At 34.4% G+C, this 22,718-nt stretch overlaps 3 protein-coding genes across 3 annotated transcripts in view; 1 reads left to right on the forward strand and 2 right to left on the reverse strand.

The window, feature by feature from the left end:
• Positions 1-162: 162 nt before the first annotated feature.
• LOC142632481 (uncharacterized) lies at positions 163-1,153 on the forward strand. The gene is made up of 2 exons (XM_075806875.1): positions 163-185; positions 649-1,153. The coding sequence occupies exons 1-2, from the start codon at positions 163-165 to the stop codon at positions 1,151-1,153; spliced, it is 528 nt and encodes a 175-aa protein (XP_075662990.1).
• Positions 1,154-5,589: 4,436 nt separating this feature from the next.
• LOC142642407 (uncharacterized) lies at positions 5,590-8,557 on the reverse strand. The gene is made up of 3 exons (XM_075816757.1): positions 8,410-8,557; positions 8,152-8,277; positions 5,590-5,923 (listed from the first exon to the last, which is right to left on the reverse strand). The coding sequence occupies exons 1-3, from the start codon at positions 8,458-8,460 to the stop codon at positions 5,744-5,746; spliced, it is 357 nt and encodes a 118-aa protein (XP_075672872.1). The 5' UTR covers positions 8,461-8,557; the 3' UTR covers positions 5,590-5,743.
• Positions 8,558-10,312: 1,755 nt separating this feature from the next.
• Positions 10,313-22,718, reverse strand: part of LOC142641702 (nuclear pore complex protein GP210) — a 41,135-nt gene continuing 28,729 nt past the window's right edge. Inside the window, exons 28-41 of the mRNA XM_075816183.1 lie at positions 21,746-21,821; positions 20,625-20,732; positions 20,345-20,486; positions 19,265-19,348; positions 18,956-19,172; positions 18,535-18,601; positions 17,554-17,645; positions 16,744-16,804; positions 16,261-16,612; positions 13,475-13,515; positions 12,772-12,935; positions 12,562-12,661; positions 12,289-12,458; positions 10,313-11,180 (exon numbers count right to left, since the gene is read on the reverse strand). Coding sequence (XP_075672298.1) covers positions 10,638-11,180; positions 12,289-12,458; positions 12,562-12,661; positions 12,772-12,935; positions 13,475-13,515; positions 16,261-16,612; positions 16,744-16,804; positions 17,554-17,645; positions 18,535-18,601; positions 18,956-19,172; positions 19,265-19,348; positions 20,345-20,486; positions 20,625-20,732; positions 21,746-21,821 — 2,217 coding nt within the window. The 3' untranslated portion in view covers positions 10,313-10,637. The remainder of the gene's footprint in view (positions 11,181-12,288; positions 12,459-12,561; positions 12,662-12,771; positions 12,936-13,474; positions 13,516-16,260; positions 16,613-16,743; positions 16,805-17,553; positions 17,646-18,534; positions 18,602-18,955; positions 19,173-19,264; positions 19,349-20,344; positions 20,487-20,624; positions 20,733-21,745; positions 21,822-22,718) is intronic.

Genomic DNA, 22,718 nt, shown 5'->3' on the forward strand with positions numbered 1-22,718 from the left:
ATACTTCAAGTAAATTTTTGGAATATATCCACACCTCTATGGAATGTTATTTTTTTAAATAATTATATTTTCTTTTGTGATTTCATTAAAGTAAATGAAATAGGTGGCCTTTATAGATCTTTGTAGGGAGCTATATTATCAACTGAAAGATCAACTGTAAAAATGTCACTCATTATTGGTAAACGGTAAATTAGAGAAGTAAATGATATCTAAATTCATTTCACCCATCACTTTCACTATCCACCGAATTCACTTAATGTTTTAGATTAAGGCAAAAATACATTACTTCCTCTGATTAGTGGGTTGATCTCATTTTAGACCCTTGACTATCAAAACTTTCATTTTAATCCTTTAACTATTATTGGTTTGCAACCAAAATGATCATTCCGTTGTCTCTGTTAATCAAAACAATATCGTTTAGATACAGTTATATCAAAAATTGTTTTCAATATAACTAAAGAATTAGAAATCTTATAAAAATTAATTATAAAAAAAACCACACACATACCCTTTTTTTATTTTTTTTCCCAAAATGATGTAGGTTTGGGTTATTTATAAGTACTAACAAACAGAGTTGATAGAAGGAATGAATTGATAATAATTTAATATTATGGTATTTATTATAACTTATAAGTTTTGATAGTCAAGGGATCAAAATGACAATCGCTCAATACTCAAGGTAAACATAGATGGTGCAACGTTTAAAGACGTAGGGCATTGTGGGCTGGGAGTAATAGTTCGGAATGATGAAGGAGAGATCATGGGTGCAATGTCGAAGAGGATTCATTTCCCTCTGGGAGCGTTAGAAGCTGAAGCCAAGGCAGCGGAGTGTGGTGTGCTTTTTGCATGGGAGCTGGGGCTTAGAGAAGTCATTATTGAAGGGGATTCACAGGTAGTCATTCATGCCCTGTCTACAGAGCAACCTACCCCCTTATCAATCCAGCAGCTCATATCAGGGACTAAGACATGGTTGCCAAATTTCAGATCCTGGAAGGCGCGTTTTGCACGAAGGGACTGTAACAAAGCAGCTCATTTGATGGCTAGACATGCTAAGGAAATTGAAGATTGTATTATTTGGGTGGAGGACACTCCCCCTTTTATTGTATCTGAAATTAACTCTGATGTAATTTCTCTGGGTTCTACCCAAGTTTAATGAAATTTGCAAACTTCCTATCAAAAAAAAAAAAAAAAAAAAAAAAGGATGCCAAAAAAAAAAAAAAATTACCTAGGATAAATTATATTACAATAATGCCAATAAACATGACTTCTTTTATGTCATCATGAGAGTTTAATGAGCCAAACAAAGTTATTTTCCCAACAAAAGTAATTCTATTTTTGGCTAATATGAAGAATAGTCGCATAAATCTTTTCTTACTTTTAAATATGATATGTTGTGATTGATATATAATAAAGATCTATGTAAGAACAATTTTACACCAATCAAATCCTATTATTTCTACTAATTATGATAACTTTGTATCCTTAATATTTTAAGAGTTTTTTTAGCTTAATAGTATAGTCTGTTATCTTTTATTAGAAGAACAACAACTTACCGAACTATCAAATCATTAAAAAAAAAAAAAACTCTCTTTTTCAGTTTTTCTTAGACACCTCCTTCTCCAAGTGAAGACAAGTGTTGACAGAAAAGAAAAAAAAAAAGTGTTTAAGCATGATAGAAAAGGAGCTTAATAATTTAAAAAAGGGACAGTTAAAAAGAGTGATATATTTTATTTTTGTCTTCTTCAATGGTTTGCTTTCTCCTAGTACTTGTTAAGAGAGTAAATTACAAGAATTGGGGTGTCAACTAATACTACTTTTTTATTTATTGGGTTTTACAGCAATCAAATTCAATGCTTGGACAAAAGAGTAGAAAAAGATTCATTTCTGTCTCAAATCTCAACCAGTTTTGTAATACCCCAAATTTAATTGGACAACACCATTAACTTGCATGTGGATGCTTCGAATCTCTCCCCTCTTATCCACTTTTTTTTCCATTAAGTTTAGGAATCAAATTCACAGAGACCAATTTAGATTTGAGTATTTTTTTTTTCCGTACTTGAATGTAAAATATCGATAAGTAAAAATAATGATAAAAAAAATTAATAGTAATCACATGGGGATTTAAGTCACCGCACCAATACCATTAACTTGATTGGCGGGAACAAGAAGTTGTCACATGTGTACACGTGAACAGGACCAGAAGCACGTGGACGGCTGTCATTGTTTTGTTCGGCCCATAACATTATCTTGCCCCTACGGTGAGTTAAACCCCATCAATAAAAGTAATAAGTAATTATTGAGGGAACCCACATGATGATAAACAATAATTATATTAATATAACCTTTACCACGCTCTTCTCTTTTTACCATTGTTTTACGAAAAATAATAATGAATGCTCCTAGGGAAATAGTTAATAATCTATTTAAAGAAAATTTGTATGAAACAATAAAGTAATATTTTGACACATTTTTTCATTTTCTATAAAAATAATGTCAAAATTTTCTTAAAATAGATTATTAACTATTACTCTAAAAGCACTCGTTAGCATGACCCTTGTTTTATATAGTTTTTTGAGAGATAGTATCTACTCCAGATGATTGCTCTTTTACCATTAAATTAAGACACTAATTAGTTTTTGGTTGAATTCCAGATCTTTTATTTTACTAATTGAACTAACTGAAACCCACAATTATTTTATGTAATTGAATGTAAATAGTAGAAAAGAGTGATGAATTTATGTAAAAGTGACAGACAACTAATTACAAATTTTCACATAATAATTGTGAGAAAATTATGTGGTAAAAATTGTGATTCTAGAATTAATTACTTTTGCAAATGGCCACTTACTTTTTAGTAATTCTTAAGGAAAAAGATTTGTTCACGTTAAAATGTTAAGTTATACTATAATTTCATATTGATCTATCACTAACACTATTATATATATCAACCATTATAATACTACCAAGAAGAAGTTTTAATATAAATAATAATAATAATAAATTCTGTGACACTAACTTATTGAAGTCATTTTGATCTGTGACACTAACTTATTAAAGTTTTTTTTTTTTTTAACCTTACAATGAAAGTTTTATAATTTTATAATTCATTTAAAAAATATAAGCATCAATTTTTATCCTAACATCAACCATATATCATATACTATATTATATTCAAGTCAAAGTATAATTATAATCCAAATTTTCTTCTAAGAAAAAAATTCAAATTAGTTTTTAATGATTCTCTAATTTTACGCAATTTATAATACTCAATGACAATGTCAAAGTCTAGAACACTACGTCACTTATGTCTAAATAAAGACCACTTCATTATTTTATTGTTAAATGTTTTCATCCATGAGTACGACATTACAAATTAGTTATACTACTATTTAAAAGACTTTCTTTATTTGAGATACTTAATTTAGATGCTCAAAATGTCTTCAAATTTATCTGTTTCTAAGGTTTAAATCATAAGGTTAGACATATAAAATTATTAATTAAAAACATTTCTCTCTCACATTAATAGTCAAGCACTGATACAACTTCTTCTTAAAATGAAAAATAAAAAAGACTACTATGAGTAAAATGTGTAAACCCAAAATTAAAAAATAAAAAATAAAAAGTCTCATCGCACACGCAAAGCGCATGTGATGAGGCTAATAACCTAATATTGAAATAAAATTTAACTATTATTAATTTAATATATCTATTTAATTATTGATGATAAGGGTTGTAAAAAATGGTTGGACAACATTGTACAAAAAAAAAAAAAAAAAAAATCAACTCAAAAGTTACCCAAAAAAGGCTAAAAAAAACTACGGATCATAATGCAGGCCACAATCATCTTTTTTGGTTAGAGGTGGTGGTGCCCATATCAATGTTCACTTTACAATTTTTTTACAATGCCGGCAATGGCATCTCTTGAGACATGAGGGGCCGGAGTGCCACGCTAGTGGGACCCACCAATTGTTCTAAATTCTAATCTAGTCTCGGGGCTTAATCGGGACCCACGTGGTGACTATTGTATGTAGTGCAGACGGTAGGCACGGAGGGAATACGGTAGTTGAGTAGTCCCTCATGATGATGACCATAACAAATTTCCTCCCCATATGTTTAGTGGGCCTCAGTATGTGGGTTCCATTCCATTAACTATAACCTTACTTTGACCTCTAATTTTATTCTAATCCAATGGACATAAAATGGCTCTTATGATGAATGGTAATGCATATAAAGGTTTTGATTATACTAGAGGGACATATAACTGAGTAATTAATGTAGTGTTCGTTCTTTTCACATTCATGATTAATTTCACAAATCTACTTTTAACGTGAAATGAAAAAACGATTATATTTCGTAGAGAGGTCCATTGAAAAAATTGTTGAAGTGATCCTCTTTATTAATGAAATAATACCACCTATATAAATGTGTGAGTTAATTCACTGATCAACATAAAAAATGAAACATAAAATATCACAAAGAAATATTATATTTGTATTAATAATATCGTTTTATTGATTAGAAAGCTCATTTTAATAAAATTTTAGTAAATCATACCTTTGAGGGCACTTGATAATTTTTTTCATGTAAGTGGGGCCAAGATAAAGGAGAGGGACTTTCCCAACTAAACCTTTGCAGGCTTACAACTTGACACGTTTTTTAGATTATGATTAAGTGGTTCTGAGACAAAGATGTCCAGGCTTGTGGTGACTAGTGTCACCAATCAACTAAACATGTTTCAACAATCATTTTCAGTGTGCAATTCACACTATCATTTTCTCCAGCAAATCCATGACTAACGAAAATTCTCACAAAGCTAGGCACTTACTTTCATGCTTCCTTCCTGTCCTAGGATCATGTGCAGCAACTACAACCAAAGTCCTCTTGGTCACTTCACCCTGAAGAGTAATAGTAATCTCACTAGCTAGGCTTTCACTTCATGAGTCCTTTCCTCTAGGATCAAGTGCTGCAATTGAAAACAAATTTCCAAGTTTTTGCTAAGAAAAAACTTTCTTTCAATCTAATTAAATATTATAAATTTCAATCTAATTAAATATTTCTAACGGTATTATTTAAAATTTTGAATAACATCACATCTTGAACACTTTTAGATCAAATAAATAAATCTTAAACGTATATCGAATTTTCTTATTTGAAATGGAGAGGACTAAGAATATGTATTGTTTGTGAAAATAGCATTACTTGGGGAACAAATGGGGCAATTGTGATGGGTTTTAGTGTAGCTCAGGTTCAGCATACAAAAGATCTTTAGCACTTCACAATTCAAGAATGGAATGTGGCCCTATGTATTAATTATTGGCAAACAAATCCTGTTGATAGTTACAAGACAGTGTTAGTGAGCATGGTTTTTGTGCATCCTTTTACAGTTACAGGAACAATAGCTTATTGCATTCAAGTCCATAAAGGGGTTGAGGTCCTGCTGTTTGAATCCCAGAAAGACAGATAAGTGGTGTCACTTTGGTCCAAGGGTTAGGTTAGAAACAGGGTTGATAGGGCTGGTTGGTGGTTGATCTAATAAACTGAACATAATAAATGAATATAGGTAATACCATTATGATTCACAAGCAAAAGTGTTGCATTAAGTCATTAGCTTAGAGCTTCATTGCACATTTTTTTAGCTGTTACAACTAAAGCATTAAGAAGCAATTTAAGAGTGGTCCCCGTACAATCTAGTTATACAAAGCCTAATTTTTAAATATAATGGAAGTTATTCATAAAATAGACATCAAGATTGTTCTAGTAAACTCTCTAAATACAAATTCAGGATGTATCTCCCTGTTGACAAAACATCAAGCCTCTTCTCACTTGGTTCATACTTGCCCTTTCGAAGCTGGTATCGATGAGTTACAGCTGAAATAGTATAGGCTTGGCCTTCTATTGTTACACTCTCTCCACATTGCAAGTTCTGCAACAAACAAGGTGCAACTGAGATGTACAGCTAAACATGGATACCCTGGTTGCAACATTTTGTTCAATTGTTTATTCATTCACAAGCTATGCTGGGCCTACAGATCCATGAAAACATCAATAACAGCAACATTACAACATGACAGAACAACAAAAATTTTGTTGGGTGTACATAAAATTTAAGGGGAACGTGTTTTGCTAGTTTTCTACACTTCCAATTCACATAGAATGGCCCTTGAAATTTACAGTTGATTAAGCAAATTCGATGCCACATGGGACCATTTGTCTTCCCTGCAACATGTTCTGGCATTGAAGCATTGGTGTTGAAAGAAGGAACCAACATATATTAGTAAATGCATTCCTCATACCTTTCAAACTATTACAAAATATGCAGACAATAATGTATGTGCTAGAATTTTCTCTATCCTAATCCAACATGTTATGCTGTCTTCAGTTCTTTCACTATCTCTGTCTCTCTAGGATGACCCCAGTCCCAGCCACGAAGCTCACATGGCACAAAAGGAATATTTGCATGATCTTTCTCCCTCATCTTTCTCTTTACCTTTGGAGATCTATTATAGAGCAAGCAAGGACAAGGTGTGTTATAGACTAGCATCGTTATCTATAATACAACCTTCAATAGATTTCCTTATCACCCATTACAAAAAAAATTTAAGTTATTAAAATAGCTAATCTAGCAGCATCTTTTCATGGGACCATTTTGCTACGTGGAGTACATCCTTCAAACCACATTAAAAGTACTCTATAGTCTATACTTATTTAGACACCTTTCATTGCCTTTCACTACCAGTGTGAACCTGCAATAATGCAAATTTAAAATCTTTTTTTTTTTTAAGCATCAGTCAATCAAAAATACATGTGGCCAAGCTTGACTAGTTTTTTGCATATTCATAGGCAACTCCAACATTTTGGGACTAAGTTTTGATTGTTCTTCTTGCTATCAGTCAATCAAAAGTGTGTTGCATCAATGGAATTATGGATGAAAATCAAGTACTCTCTCTGTGCCTCTATTTATTTTGCAAATTTGACCAACAACGCTTCTATACACTTAGCCGCATGCAATAACAATTCTTTAACCAAGTTTCTTGTAATAATTCCAAATCACATTTCTTTGTTTCTGTCATACGTAATTTAATCTGATTCCAATAATGCTTGGCCCATTTTAACATTTGGCATGTGATAGTTGACCAAGTTTCATAATTCATACTGCACATGTGATTATTGATTTTTGTATAACCTAGCTAGTATGCTCCTAAAAGGCCTATTAGAGATGCCGATCTATAGTGTGTTTTTCAAGTAACTTGCATTTATCTCCTAAATAACATATAAAAAATTTATTAGAAAAGGTTATGTCTTGCCTCTAAAGTTACTTGATGTACACATCCTTCTTCTGTGAAAGATCATTCATGATCTCGTTGAATTTAAAGAACTTACATTAGCACGCAAACTGATGTAGAAAATTAATAAACATTTCAAAGACATCCGTTAGGCCTAACACATCATATACAGGTACTTATCGATATCCAAGACGCCAACAGCAAATGCAATCCTTTCTCTTTGTGGCTAAACAAAAAAGGGTAAGAGGCGACAGCTGACATTGGCGACCTATATGTGCACAACCATAGTAGCTCTCCACCCGCTAAGGACCCAATGCCTAATGGGGCTATAGCAAGAGTAGAGCTATAGTCTGAACTCTATCCCATATAGGATATATGGTTCTAGGCAGTACGAGGCAATTTAGCTATATCCAAAACAATAAGTATATTTCCCATCAAAAAATTTATAAAAAAAAAACAATAAGTATAGGAATACAACATTTTTCACAACCTACTGTAATTGATGCATACTAAAAATAGTGTCAATGGTAGACCTAGATAAAAATCATGTTGCTCCAATAACAATCGGCCATCTCAGCAGTTGTAAAAAAAATTGGCCCTAGCATTACCGTGTCCAAAATGATGATAGTAACTTAGTAAGTTGTAGTTTTAACTTTTAACACTAAAATGTGAATGCTATATATCATTATATGTTTTTTACCATTGTAGTTCTTTCATTTTGGATTGTATGTCCCAAATAAAATAATAATAAAAAATAAATAAAATTTCCAGGCTGTTGTCTTTGATTATGGAGATTAAAAAAAAAAAAATTATTATAAAATTTAAAAATAATAATAATAAAAAGAGGAGTAGAATAGTGGGTAATTACAGAGGGGAAGCAACGAATGCCAAGGTTCTTGGGCGGAGGCGTAATTTCGATGACTTTATAAGGGTGGTTGTTATCTCTGTTTCTCTCTTTCTTTCTGCAAAATACTTGGAGTTGGGGTACCTCTCTCTGCTTTTTAAAATATATATAAAAAATAATAATTAATTAATTAAAAAAGAAGGGAAAATTGAGAAGCGGAATGTAACAGTAAAATATTAAGGAAAAAACCTCAGAATTGAGTTGCGAAATGAATCTACGTACCTTTTGAGATTGAGATGCACCTAGGCCCAAGTTCCACGACGCCAGTGCCATTCTCTCTCTCTCTCTCTATATCTCTCCCTCTGAGCACGAAAGCCAGAAAAAATAGAAGATTTTTCTTTTGTTATTACACGACAACGTTTACTGAGTTCGAGGAAGTTTATTTGGAATTTTTTTCCTATCAAGGGCGGCCCATGGGCTACTGACTTTGCAGCCCAAGTTCAGTTTGTAAACTAGAATGAATTGCCATTTCGGGCTTGGTTTGTGGAGGATTATTATTTTTTGAAATAATTTTTTTTTATAAGTTATTTTGAAATTAATTCTTTTCCACATTGTATAGTATGGTATTTATAAGTGTCCAAAATATTTGTTAGTATGGTATTTAGAATTGTCCAAAACATTTGTTCAAATCGAACCACCTACTCAATCTAAACCAATCCATAAAGATTTCAGTAGTTTCAAAGGCAAGAGGTGGTTGGCAATGACTTGAAGTCTCCAAAAAATTGGTCATTTCAGTTTGAGTGCTGATTTTCCTATATTAGAATTTGATACAACAAAAACGATCGACATAAATTTAAAAGGGTTTCTAGATCAAGTGAAGATCTAGAGATCTCTACTCCATCACCCTTTATCGTCCATGGGAGACTAAATGGTCAAGATCATGGTTTTTCACAGTTAATGGCGGATTCTGTTATTGTCCACCCGAAGTAGTTGAGTCGAAGTTTTAGTTTGAGCCCTACACTAACTTGGCCCAAGCCTAATGGAGTATTGAGGAATTGCTTAAAATAATTTAGTTATATATTGAAGAGAGAGAGAGAGAGAGAATAAATTAATATGTAGGAAATATTATATAAAACATTTATTAAATTTTCATTAAAAATTGATGATAATGATTTTTGTAGATTGTGAATGCGGAACGAAGGATCATTGAATTCCTCTCATAATAGGTTTAACGATGAAAATGCAAAATATCAAAAAGGCACATTAGTTGGTAACATTATAATTGTGGTAAAAATATACATTCGCAACAAATATATTGCAAATACGAGAGCAGAGCTATAGTTTTAACCATCACCTGCCGTCTTTGTTGCTGTAGTTCTCAGAGTATCACATCACATCCCTAGCCTCACATTCAACAAGCTGCAAATGCGTTTGGATGTGGAAACTTCTGAAAGCCAAACACTCCGCTTCATGTGCAGCTATGACTTATGTTCTTTCAGTTCACCCTTGTATAATATACTACAGTTTTAAACATCCAACCTAGCCGAGTAGCTGAATGTTATTTCTAATACAAAGGCTACAATCATGGTATGCCTTTACTAAGAAGTCACAATCTTGCAGGATTAAGATGCATTCACACCCAGATCAGTTCCAAATTCATACTACATCAACTCTCGCCAAGATCCAATTCAGCCAGACGAATGATTCAGCAGGAACATAGTAAAGGTCAAACTAACAATGTTGAGATTTGTTCCATTTCCATCATAGAAGCTAATGTTGTCAGGATTGCAATGCAACAATCATGTCAAACAGAATATTTCTAAGTCATAGAAAGCAGCTAACACATCAGAACATTGCATTTTATGAAACAAGGTCAGCTATCCATGTAAGATACATGTTTAAGAGTTGACATCCAAGGAATTATCACCATGAATGGCAAGGTCTAGCCACTTGTGTCCATGCAAAACTGAAACAATAAGTCTAGATACACAACCAATTTCACGACTTTTTTCATCAGTGCTAAAGTGAAAAGTTGTGATTGGTATACAAAGGAGACAATAATCTGCTACCTCAAATGTTGTGAAAAAAGTTATGAATTTGTTGTGTCTATGGCATTGTTGGAACTAAAATGATTTGCTAAACATAAGAAATAAATTGAGTGCTTCCTTAACTGACAAGAATGGTCTGCTAATGAAAATGATTAAACAGAATGTTAGGAAGATTAATTGCCACTTATGTCTGCAAGTACCATTTCAAGAACCTGAGATAATACAATCATCTGCACAATTTGCAGCTCATTAATGTCGACCAAATGAAAAGTTAAAATCAGATCCTTTATCTTGCACTACCAGTACAGAAGGGTAAAAACATTCAAAACCACCTCCTCAACAAAATAAAAGAATCCGAACATAAGCTAACAAACTTGAAACTCAATGCTACAAACTGAGACAGGTTCGCATTTTCCCGTAAACTTATAAATTATAATCCTAATATTCCTCATCCAATGACTTCTACCTTGAATAAGGATGGTATCGACTACCACTCCCTGCACCACCACCATACCCCCCTCTACTCCCATAGAAGGAAGCACTACCCCCTCCATAGGCACCACCAAGACTGGCATCATAACTACTCCCATAGCCACCAGCAGCAGCACCACTACCACCACTAGCATATCCCCCATAACTCTCACTAGGTCCACCATAACTGCCTCCTAGATCATAACCTCTGCTAAAGCCTCCTCCTCCATAACGACTCGAGTATCCTAGATAGGGCTCTTCCCTGTAAGTTGCCATACCACCACCAACACCATATCCTCCATAACCACCAAATTCACTTCCACCATAACCACCATAAGCGCTGCTCCTGCCACCACCATAGGGTCCACCTGACCTATATCCACCACCACTGCCACCTCCAAAGCTACTGCCTCCGAATCCACCATAACCACTATCTCTGAACCCACCACTAAATGCAGGCCTAGAATCATTATAACGCCTGGATGGGGCAGGTGGTGGGTTTGGCTTCTTTGGCTCTGCCTTTTTTATTTCCACCTACAAGAAAGAAACATGAACCTAAATTACAATGCTTCATAATTGATAAAGGGTTGTATTCAGTACAAACAACAGCGTATGTGTTAAATAATTCAAGAATCTTCGTATCTTTCGTATGGTTAGAAGACATAATATTAATTAGTTTAATCACAGAAGAAAACGATACCCTTAGTTTCACTTCCCCCAACCCCCCCTCTCTTTTTCTTTCTAAATTCCTTTTTTCCTGTCCTTTCATCTTAGAACTAACTTTCTGTATACAGTCCAAATCATGCATCACTTCAACTGTGATAGCAACACATCTGGAGCAGTAGAATTTATTAGAATATTTCTAAATCTGAAAGTAGGCGCTAAAGTAAGCCACCAAATAGTGCAAATTTTTTTGGAAGTACTTTTGTTAACATCATCCATCTACTGAATTTTTTTTAAGGACTACAAAACAACAACATTGTTGCATATAAACTAAATAAAAATTTTAAATTATGAACTCTACACCAAGCACCATGCTTGATGGATGCCAAAGAATAGAGTGACAACTCATATTGATTAAAAAAATATCTAAACAAGATATAGCATAAAGTTAACCAATAATGAATGATTAATACGCCAAAGTACTTAATAAACCCACTAGGTTTGGCACATAACAAATAATTAAAACATCCCCACTTAGATGTTAGTTTATGTTTTTTGTTTTAATTTTTTTTTTTTTTTTTTTTTTAACATGAAACCTCATCAAGGGAGGGAGGATCCTTTGGGCCAATCCCTGGGGAGTAAACCACAAATACACAACCCCACTCGCCAAAAATTTATGTAATCATTCAAGTAAAAATAGATGCAATTTTTTCACTTCAAAAAAAAAAAAATAGAAGTCCTTTGCAAGCTCTGTATGAGGCCCTTTGGGCAAAAACTTGCATTTGAATAATAATAGTCTTTGTTTTTAATCTAGTAACTAATATGTTTTTTTATATAAATAATCTAGTAACTAATATGTTATGTATCCCCTAGCTAGTAATTACATCATACAAAGGTTGGTTATAGAAATAGGGACATTATCTTTAAGAACATACAAAAAGGAAAAATAAATGTTCATTTTAGTTAGCACTCTGCTCACCTGAGCTCCTGCCAGCTCCAGTCTGTTACCCCTGGACAAGAGATCATCAACTGCTTGCTCTGTATCAAAGGAAATAAACCCAAACCCACGAGAACGACTGGTGGAATGGTCCCGCATGATCTGGTGTTCCTTGACCTCTCCAAATTGCGCAAAGAAGTCCCTGAACTCATCTGCTCATTTGAAACAAACAAATAGCTCCCCTTTCAGAATTAATATGCAAACAACCTTTAATTCACAAAAAGATAATTACCACAAAACTATAGAGGAAACAACCTTCATTCACAGTTGCAGGAATCCCACCCACAAAAATCTTCTTAGTCCTGATATCCTTAGACCCAATAGCACCCTTCGGGATGGTCCGCTTAATTTCCACCTACATGCCCCCCAACATCACATCAAAACACCAATAAAATCAAATCAACAACTAGAGCAAAAACAACTAAATTCTAGCTCAATATTGACACGATTAAACAAAAACCCTACTTGTTTCCCATTAATAATATGGGGATCCTCAATGACTTTATCAACCACAGAGGGTTCTGCATAAGTCACAAACCCAAATCCTCGGGGCTGCCCAGTCTTCCGGTCCTTCATTATCACAGAATCAATAATATCACCATATTTACCGAAGTGCTTGACAAATTGTGCTGCATAGTACAATTACAATCACAAGAAGAACCAAACAAAAACTCGTAAATGTCCTACTAAAAATCAGCAACACTTACATAAAATTAAAATAAGACAAACACTATTTACACCTTTTAAGTTTAGGATCGCTTCTAAATCAGTATTACAACAATGTCAATGTGCCCCTTCCGTCAACATCTGCTAAACCTTTTGTTTTGGTAGATTAGACACGCACTTAATGGGTATTGAACCAACAACCTCACCCTCCATGGCCTCCACTTCTAAATTTATAAGGGGAGGAGTTGCCGGTTGAGGTAGAGCTAGTTGCCAACATCCGTTAAAACTTTTCTTTTAACGAACCCCAAAAGGGACCGGCATGATTATTGGTGAAAATGTGATGTAACATAAGAAAAGGGGCACATCAACATGGCCTAAATTGCGAGTTTTGAAAGCCAAGACTACCAATTTAGACGCGAATCCAAACTTAAAAGTAGTGTAAAGTGTAAACTGCATTTGAAACATTAAAAAAAAAGCATCATCAACTATAAAAATAACTAACCATCGGTTGTCTCTCGCGCTAAGCCCCCTATAAAGATTTTTCTGCAACAAATTACAAACAGATCAAAAACACACACACACACACAAATTATTATCCACACAAGTAATTAACTTAAACTCAAATACAACCTTCTTACTTAAGTTCTTGAAAAAAATTTCCTTTTCTTTCACTTTCGTCTTAATTATTCATAACAACTACTTGATTAGCAAGAGCATTACACGAAAAATTAAAATCAAACACAAATTTCCTTCAGTTCCGAAATTTTTTCTTTCTTTTTTCCTTCTATTTTTTTTTCCCCTAAAATTTTTTCCCAATAATCAAGAAAGTATTAGAGAAACAACGAGCAACTGAAACAGTTACTAAGTTTTTTTTTCCCCCCCCAAGATTTGGGTGATTTTTTTTGTCGTTGATAGATTTTCTTAGGAACCAAACAGAGCTTAAAAATTGAAAAGTTTAAGAGAGAGGAGAGAGAGAGAGAGAGAGAGAAACCCGGCGCTAGCTCCGTCGGAAGAGTGAGAGTGAGACTTGTCGTTGATGATATCGTCGTCTTCTCTGAGGTCAGAAGACTTAACGTCGTTAGGCTCTCCGTCGAGGATAGCTTCGTTGGCTTGAGAGTCCATTTGGAAGCTAGCTGGCAATGATTTCACGAATTCAAAGAAGAAGAAAAATTGGATTTGGATTTGGGATTTGGATTTAGGAGTGCCCTAGCTTAATAGCTTTTAGCTTTAGAAGAGTCAAAGAGAGAGCGAGAGAGAGAGAGAGTACAATGAAAATGAATGAAAGAAAGCCCTAAAACTAAAACCCTTTTTAAGATATTTCTGCTCTCTCATTGGCTGGACACAAACGGCTATCGTGTTAAGCGTTCTACTTCTTCCTTCCTACCTTTCAATTTTAAACCCATCCCATCATTTTTCTTCTTTTTTATTTTTTAAAGCTCACTATAATTTATAACTTATATTTTAGTGACATCTCGAGCTCAAATATTTTATCCTCAATTATTGAAATATGTAAAAAAAAATTATAAATATATCAAAATTGTTATTTTATAACTTATGTTATAATGGAATGTTGTGTGGTTTTATTAAATCTTGTCTTGTAAGCAATAATTATAATGAGTAATGACAAAATTACAAAATAGCTTACTTGATAAATTTATGTCCTTTTTAGCACTAAAAAGGAAAATTTCAAATTTCAAAAACTAAAATATAACCTTACCCAAAATTTAGGAAACAAACATATATTTTTGGTTTTTTTTTTAAAGACCAATTACATCAATCTTCTTCTTTTTTTTCTTTTTTTTTTTGATGAATATATCAATTTTCTTTGTGTAATGAATATATGCAACATCAATCTTTTAAGTTTCGTAGAAGTAAAAAATGATAATTATCTTAAACGTTGTAAAGAGCGCAACTGATATAATGAAACTCTAATAGTTATTTTTGCCTAATAGTCTATTTTTGTGGATTAACATGTTCTTAGTTAAGCATTAACATTTCTAATTTGACGCAAGCTTATAGATGAAATCCCTATTTTGCCTTGAAGTTATCAAATTTATGTGATTTACTAAAAAAATTATGAATGCTCAATCATATACTTTAAGGTCAAAATAGGTATCTCACCCAACTCACCATACCCAACCTAATTCAATTCCACACGAGAAAGTTCTTTCATTTGTTCAATTAGTAATGAGTCAAACAATTGGAAAAAAAAGAGAAAAAAACACAAATGAGCATTCGATAAGATGTTGGGTTTACTAAAATCTACTTGAGTAATCCTGACTAAACCGAATTTAATATATGCATGTCATAATTTTGTTGGATGCATGTATTCTCACCCTCACACAAGGAGGATTTGTTTAGATAAATATAATGTTATCATATTTCTCACTTTTTTTTTGTAAGAAAAAAAAAACCACTAAAAAATTCTCTCCTAATAAGTTAAATCTCCATCATTTTATAAAGCATCACATTGTTGTCAAATCTTGTGGGAAAACATTGAATCTCACCGCTTCCGCTAACCTTTAGTTTTAATTGATTGAGCCGAAAATTTTATGATTTCAGTCGCCATTGATAATCTCATTGACTGTCGCTACGAGCACAGAGTTAAGGTTTAGGTCCAATTGAGAATTTGTAACTCTCTCTTATGGATTTTTTTTTTTTTTTAGTTGGTACTCTTGGATCAGGTTTATTGATTACATGTTTTTTCTTACTATTTGTGAATCACTTTTTTTTTTTTTTTTTTTAATTTTAGATCTAACGTATAGAAATTTATTTGATTTTTTTTATTTAAATTTTTTCCATCTGTGGGTGGATCTGATTTATAGATTTAGTTTGAGTTACTTGTTGAATTATCGACATGTTTGGGAGAAAGGAAGTATAGTTAACTCGATACTCTGGACTAAGATCGACCAGTCACTCAAAATAAGGGTGCGGTTGATTTCGAGTTTTCGGGTTGACATGTAGTCCACAAATGGTTCTTTATTGTGGAGTTCACAAAGTTCAAAAAAATGGTGGGGAAAGGGCAACAAGCAAAATCCATTTCATTGAAAAAATTATCACCAACTATTAAGTTTGAAAAGTAGATCAGCTTTGCACATGATCGAAGGATCAACGTTTGTTGCTTTTCTTTTTCATACTTGAGTTCCTAACCATTTGTAATAATACAACAAAATTTTGATGGGCACTTTGCCGCGTTGAACATGAATTTACATGAGAGAGTGAGAGAGAGACCCTTCTAATCTAGACCCTGACAAACCATACATCTACATTGTATTCTGTAGATTAAACCTCCTCCTTCCCTCTTGCCTGTAGTATGGAGTTTCATCTATTGTTCTTCTTACATAGTCAACAAAAGGCTGAGGTGTTCGAGGAGACTGTTCATTCAAAACAGCAGGGCTGCCACGAACAGGGGTCATGGGTGCTGGGACAGTGGGAGTAGCAGGAGCAGGAGCAGGAGCAGGAGCAGTGGATGTCTGAGATCTGCCAGGCCTGTCCAAGTAACAGATGAAGATGGCCGCTGTCAATACCAATAGCACAAAGCACCCAACCACACTTGCCCAAAGGGTTTTATTTATTATAGTTCCTGATGCCGCTGCTCTTTCTACAGGTTGGTAGGCAACATCTATTTCCATTCTCTGACCTGTAAAACAGGCAAATAAAGATGTCAATTTGGTCCATATTTAAGAAATCCACTGTCTCCCTCAGAGACAAACTTTCTTGATCGCTAAAAAAAGCAAAGACGTATCATGATTCAGAACTAGGTAGACTCACCATTAGCTGGGAGCGTGACGATGATTTTGTCTTTGAAACTTTTTGCTCCTAGCACTATGATCTGGAGACGGAGAATAGAGATGATCAGTCTAAAAATGAAATCATTTGTTGAATTTTATACAGCTTTAGAGATGAAACCAGTACACTAATTATTATCCTGTAGTCCTGCAAACATAGAGGAGGAACATTAGGACTTTGGACAATGTGCTTCCCAATATTAGAATTTGTGGTTGTTAGGTTGATGTAAACATTGTTAGCCTATCTCCTAATAACTTCAGTTTTTGAGATGAGATAACTAACGTTGTATTAAAGCCCGGTATGATTCATGAATCTTGTGTTCGATACTAAACCCCCGGTATGATTCATGAATCTTGTGTTTGATACTAAACCCCATTTCAGTTCAGTTACATTGTTGCTTTGGTTCTAAATGTCCAAGGCCTGCATTTTTTTTTTTTTTGTTCAATGTTGTTGGGTAGGCCAGCCTGTGAAGGGGGCCTAAAGAGTTAAAAGTTAAAGCGTTCTTGAGCTTGATATACACGTTGGCCTATTTCCTAACAGATTCAAGCTTTTAAGATTGATGATTACTAATATTTGCATTGATTTCAAATTTAACTTCATCCTTTTTATACTCTCCTAATTAAATTTCATTCTCTGAAAGAACTTCATAACAGAAGCCATGAAACCTTTTTATTTCTACAAGACATTTAAACAATTTCTGTAAAGTTTGACAGTTTAACTTGACTAGTAATAATTACTCATCAACAACACTTGCATTATAAGCAAATGCATTAAATGAAGCATAATGCTCACCTCATACTGTGCCCGGCCACCAATTCCAGATTCTTCTCTATAGATGGGGCTGATCATGATCTGATCCTGATTGTGCCAATGGATTTCGACATCTAAAATGAGACAACCAAATAAGTCATTGCAGTACTTATATCCAGTTACCGATTCTCTCCCTTTCTCTCACTTCTGAGTTTTTTTTTTTTTTTTTTTGGGGGGGGGGGGGGGAGGGGGGTGTTGGGGGATCATATTACAAGAACCCAAACCCATTGATACTCTACCAAAGCTTAGCAAAATTAATGTAGATATAAATTTATTATGTCTGTATACGGGGTCACTGAAAAATATAGACATCTTATTTCATCCATTTATAGGCTCCTTGAACAAATAATATGAATGGTGCAAGTAGATATGTATGCTCCAAACATGCCATTAGGAATCCATGATACTTATAATGACAAGAAAAGGTCCCAACCACTGAAGATGGCTAGCAAGGGAACTCCCCTTACTAAGTAGACAAGTACATATATTTTTGAACAAACATTATGGATGATGCACAAAAGGGCATATTCAAAATCCCAGCTAATCAGTTTGAGATGAGTTTAAATGTTGAAAGTTCTTCTGACAATCTGAAAGTCGTAAATTTAAAAATCACCAAGCACGTGATTCTTCTGGAAACTTATCATAAACATAAATTCTGGTTCATGCAGTAGTATTTCTAGAATAAGCATCCCCTTCCAATGATAATGAAGGAGCCAGCTAGCTTTGTGGTAAAATTTTCATGGGGAGTGGTAGAGAAATGGGGTGAACTCGCACCTTCATGGCCCATAGGCCTTGGCTTAGGTAGTGAAAGTCTGTTGCAGGTCTTAAGGTTCAAATCTTACCATTGAAGGAGAGAGAAAGAGAGAACCCCCACCTCCATCAGGGTGTATAGGGCTATGGGTAGAGAAAAGGCTCATGCCCACACACACACACACACACACGGAAAAATGTCTGGCACTGTACCTGTATTCCCCAAGATGGTTATGATTGTCTTGTTAGAGCCTGGTGTCAGATTCAACTGCTTTAAATTCTGAGACATTAAAAAATTTGCATCATCATATACTTCTAAAATTGAGTTGGTTTAATATTAAAATTGAAACCAATTATTTGCAATAGCATATAATCAGATTAGTTCATCGGATCACAGGCATTAAACAGAGCACCCCAAATTTAATTCAAAAACAACTCAATGAACTACCTACAGAATAAATCTTAAGCCTCCTAGCCAATCCTATACTGAAGTTACATGTTCATGAACTTATTGAGGACAGGACCAATGGTCATCTGAACTGATGGGTGGTGATCAAGGTGCCTTGCTCAAGTTTTATTCTTCCCTTCCTGCCCCAACCAAAAAGAAAGGCAAGCTGTATGAATAAATGTTTACCTTGCCCATTTCTAATACCGAAAACCCTCCAATAAAAAGACCAGATGCAGATCCCAAGGCATATTTAGCTCCTCTCATTGATGCACTCATGGAAACAGATATATCTGGTTTCATGTCCTTTGACTTGGGTATAGAGCGTACCAAGTGCTCTGGTGAGTAAGGGAAAAAGAGGCAATATGAGCTGCCAGTGTTAAGATCCACCCATGGCTTTGCATACCTTCAAGCCCACAGACAGAAAAGAATATAAACAGATGAGAAAACTTTCTGGTTAATTAGCATACAAAACATACAAAATTTTAAGAAACATACCCAACAAAAGGAGGGTCCACAATACAGTCATATGGGACTTCCTCACTGTTTCCAAGAGGTCCAAGGTTGTTGCCGTAAGCATTACTTTCATAATAAAGAGAAAAAAGAAAGGGATTAACCGAATGTCATCACTTACATGAATCTATCTACAAAAGTGTGCTAGTAAACTGAATACCAAATCTTCACAACATATATAAAGTATACAACATATCGACGACAAAGATTAAGGGTGATGGAGCCATAACCTTCAAGATAGAACAAAATTTTCATCCAAACCAATTTAAAGGTGTCTTCTCCAAAAAGATGACCATCCACATGTTTTTAATCGCATGATATATTAATTCATTTAAATAGGTACAGAATAAATTTCAGATTTTTTTTTGGGGGGGGGGGGGGGGGTAATTCTAGCCATTACTGGCGTGCGTGTTAGATTAAACTCAGACTCTAAATTTTATTTAACTTATTTGCATGAGTTGTCAAGGCAGCATAACTTGCTTTGCAAATGTTCAAAAGTCACAAAGGGTTTATAGAGGTGAGAAAAACATTCGCAATGTGTTCTAATGGCGTGGCTGTACTCTTATAAATGGAAGAATTATTTTTCTCCACATGATTGAAACCTATAAATTAAATTATCTGTCTTCAAGAACTTCACAAGTCACTAAAGGGTGCTTATATCCTGTCTCTGTTGGCACAGGACTGGCTTATTTATCAGCCATGACTTGTGTGACACTTTCTCTGGCATGTCAGATACTTGTCGACATGACAATTGAGCACACCATTATCCCAAATGCATATTCTAAGATTTGTAAAATAACCTTCATTTAATAATATAAAAAAATGAGGAGAATTATTAAAAATGTTACTATCAAGCATTAAAAACCTATGAAATTCTTATCATCCTGATGATTTTTATTACATATAATTTTTCTGCCAGCATACACAAAAATATATGTTTCAATATTGTTAATTTACTAAACACACATATAGCCATGACTGTGTCTCAAGTTTTGGACTTGCCAAGTCCAACACCTATTCACAACAAATTACATGGGTTTTGTCTGCAATTCATAGTTTACAAACCTGAACTTCACCAAGAAGTTATATCCTTTTGTGGGAAAAGGAACATTTGTCAGCGTCTCTTTTGGAGCATCCACAGAAACAATATCCCCCGTGAGTACCGTAACCAGTGTTTGCAGTTTCAGACCAGAACCCTCAAAAATAACTGTTCACAGGTAACAAGTTCCACATTGAAAAGGGCTACCATCATATTCAGAGGAAATCATAGAAGCACATAGGGAAGATATCTAACATTAAATTTGTGCCAGCGGCTTCAACAAAGTGAAAGGTTTTATTCCAATACCTTGGGTTGAACCTTCCCCAACTGCTTCAGCTATTCCAGATGGCATGTCCACAGATACAACACTTTCGTTGGCAGTAAACCACTTGCCAGAAACTTGATCATTTAAACCTACCATAATAAATTGAACAATGTAACATCCCAAAAAAAAAGTATGAAAGGAATGATAAATCCATGGATGTTTGAATATTGATTCTGGAAGAGAAGAATATTTTTTTAGCGGTCAGGTACACAACCAATGGGTCTTGAAGCAATGACCTCACACTCTACCTAGAACTTTTGAGGGGAGGAGGTGCCAATTGAGCTAGAGCTCATTGGTAGAAAAGAAAAGAATACTATGATTAATATATGAGAAACAGGATGGTACAAGAAGACATTAGAACATCCATTATCTGCCACCCTAGGACACAAGTAAGCAGTCCACATGTTGTGATGCAAATGCATTTGGCAGATAAATATTTTTATGCAGGGAACCTATTTCTATATAAGCAAAATACATCCATCAAAGAAATTGGGAGATACATCTGCTTCAGATAACAATAGGTGAAGAAAGGAAGTAGAGAAAAGGGAGAAGTCAAAGGAATTTTCACAGTTGAGAACTATTTATTTTATGAATTTCTTTATGGGAAATGAAAGAATTTCCTGTGTGTGCATGAAAGTTTCCATAGGCCATGGGCCTGAAACTCTCATCTTCCAAGTAGACTGAACAGTGTTAAAATGAGAATCATACCCAAGGTTTATGAAAGTTTCCATAGGCCATGGGCCTGAAACTCTCATCTTCCAAGTAGACTGAACAGTGTTAAAATGAATCATATCAAGTCCAACATTCTATATAGGAATTAGACTTCTTCAACACTTTCAAATAAACTTGACTATTAACAAATGAAGCTTAGAGTAGTTCAAATATTATCAGATACAATTATGAAGTGCTAGAAGACGAATGCTATGACAAATTTCACGTTATAACATGGAGCAAATAGTTATAAATAGCAACAAGATGGAGACAGTACTGCACAAACTGAAATTGCATTTAATTAGTAATTTGAGACAGATTTGAAAGAAAACACATAACTATAAATAACTGTAAAGAAAATGTATTGGTAATATGTTCACTGTAGACCCACCTTCTATACTGAAGTTCAGATAACTTCCTTTGTGTAAGACTGGATTTTGAGGGTGTACATGAGCACCAACTGAAATCTAAAGAAAATTAAGGAATTAACTTGTCTTAAACTGTAGTACTAATTAAAAACATAAACATGAAACTCAGAAGGAAAATATGAAAGTAAAACGCAGATAGAGATTACTTATTCATATTATGATCAGAACCAATAGCATTTGGTTAACAAATAAGGCTTATTTCTTTTTTTTGATAAGTAACGAAAATTTTATTAAAAAATGAAGAATAGCCAACCCGAGTACATTGGGAATGTACTATGGGGGCATAAATCAATAACCAAGATTACAACGATCAAGTAAAACGGGAAGGGAAGAATAAGAAAAATGACAAAAAACCACACTCCAATCGAGGAGAGTGTGTAGGAAAAAAGACTTAATCTCTAGTAAAGAGCGTTCACAGCCCTCGAAGCATCTCTCATTCCTTTCGCGCCAAATACACCATAACAAGCAATGAGGCACAATTCTCCACAACTCAATATTTCTATGTCTTCCAAACTTACCCTGCCAAGACTCAAACAACTCAATAACCTTCTGAGGCATAACCCAATGAACTCCAAATAGGCAAAACACCAACGACCACAACTCACAAGCAATGGGGCAATGAAGAAGAAGATGATCCACCGACTCCCCACAATTCTTACACATATAGCACCAATCCAGAACTAACACACGTCGTTTGCGAAGATTATACATTTGTTAAGATCTTACCTAAAGAAGCAGCCCATGAAAAGAAAGCTACCCTTGGAGGAACCTTCGATTTCCAAACCAACTTCCAAGGGAAGGGTAAGGTGGTAGGAGGGTAGAAAGAAAGATAGAAACCTCTAACCTCAAAACCTCTACTCCTTGCTGGCTTCCAACACAACCGATCCGGACCCAAACCCCGTACCGTCGAAGAGTAGACCATATCCATAAACCGAT

This window comes from Castanea sativa, chromosome 1 (genome assembly GCF_040712315.1).
Source record: "Castanea sativa cultivar Marrone di Chiusa Pesio chromosome 1, ASM4071231v1".
NCBI classification, from domain to species: Eukaryota; Viridiplantae; Streptophyta; class Magnoliopsida; order Fagales; family Fagaceae; genus Castanea; species Castanea sativa.

Bases quoted from the DNA above. Each gene is read 5' to 3' on its own strand.
- LOC142632481 (XM_075806875.1), top strand. From the start codon at position 163: ATGTCACTCATTATTGGTAAACG. The intron at 186-648 runs GTAAATTAGAGA...TTGATAGTCAAG, and splicing joins TCACTCATTATTGGTAAACG to GGATCAAAATGACAATCGCT.
- LOC142642407 (XM_075816757.1), bottom strand. From the start codon at position 8,460: ATGGCACTGGCGTCGTGGAACTTGGGCCTAGGTGCATCTCAATCTCAA. The intron at 8,278-8,409 runs GTACGTAGATTC...TTTAAAAAGCAG, and splicing joins GTGCATCTCAATCTCAAAAG to AGAGAGGTACCCCAACTCCA. The intron at 5,924-8,151 runs GTAATTACCCAC...TGTTTGTTGCAG, and splicing joins GCATTCGTTGCTTCCCCTCT to AACTTGCAATGTGGAGAGAG.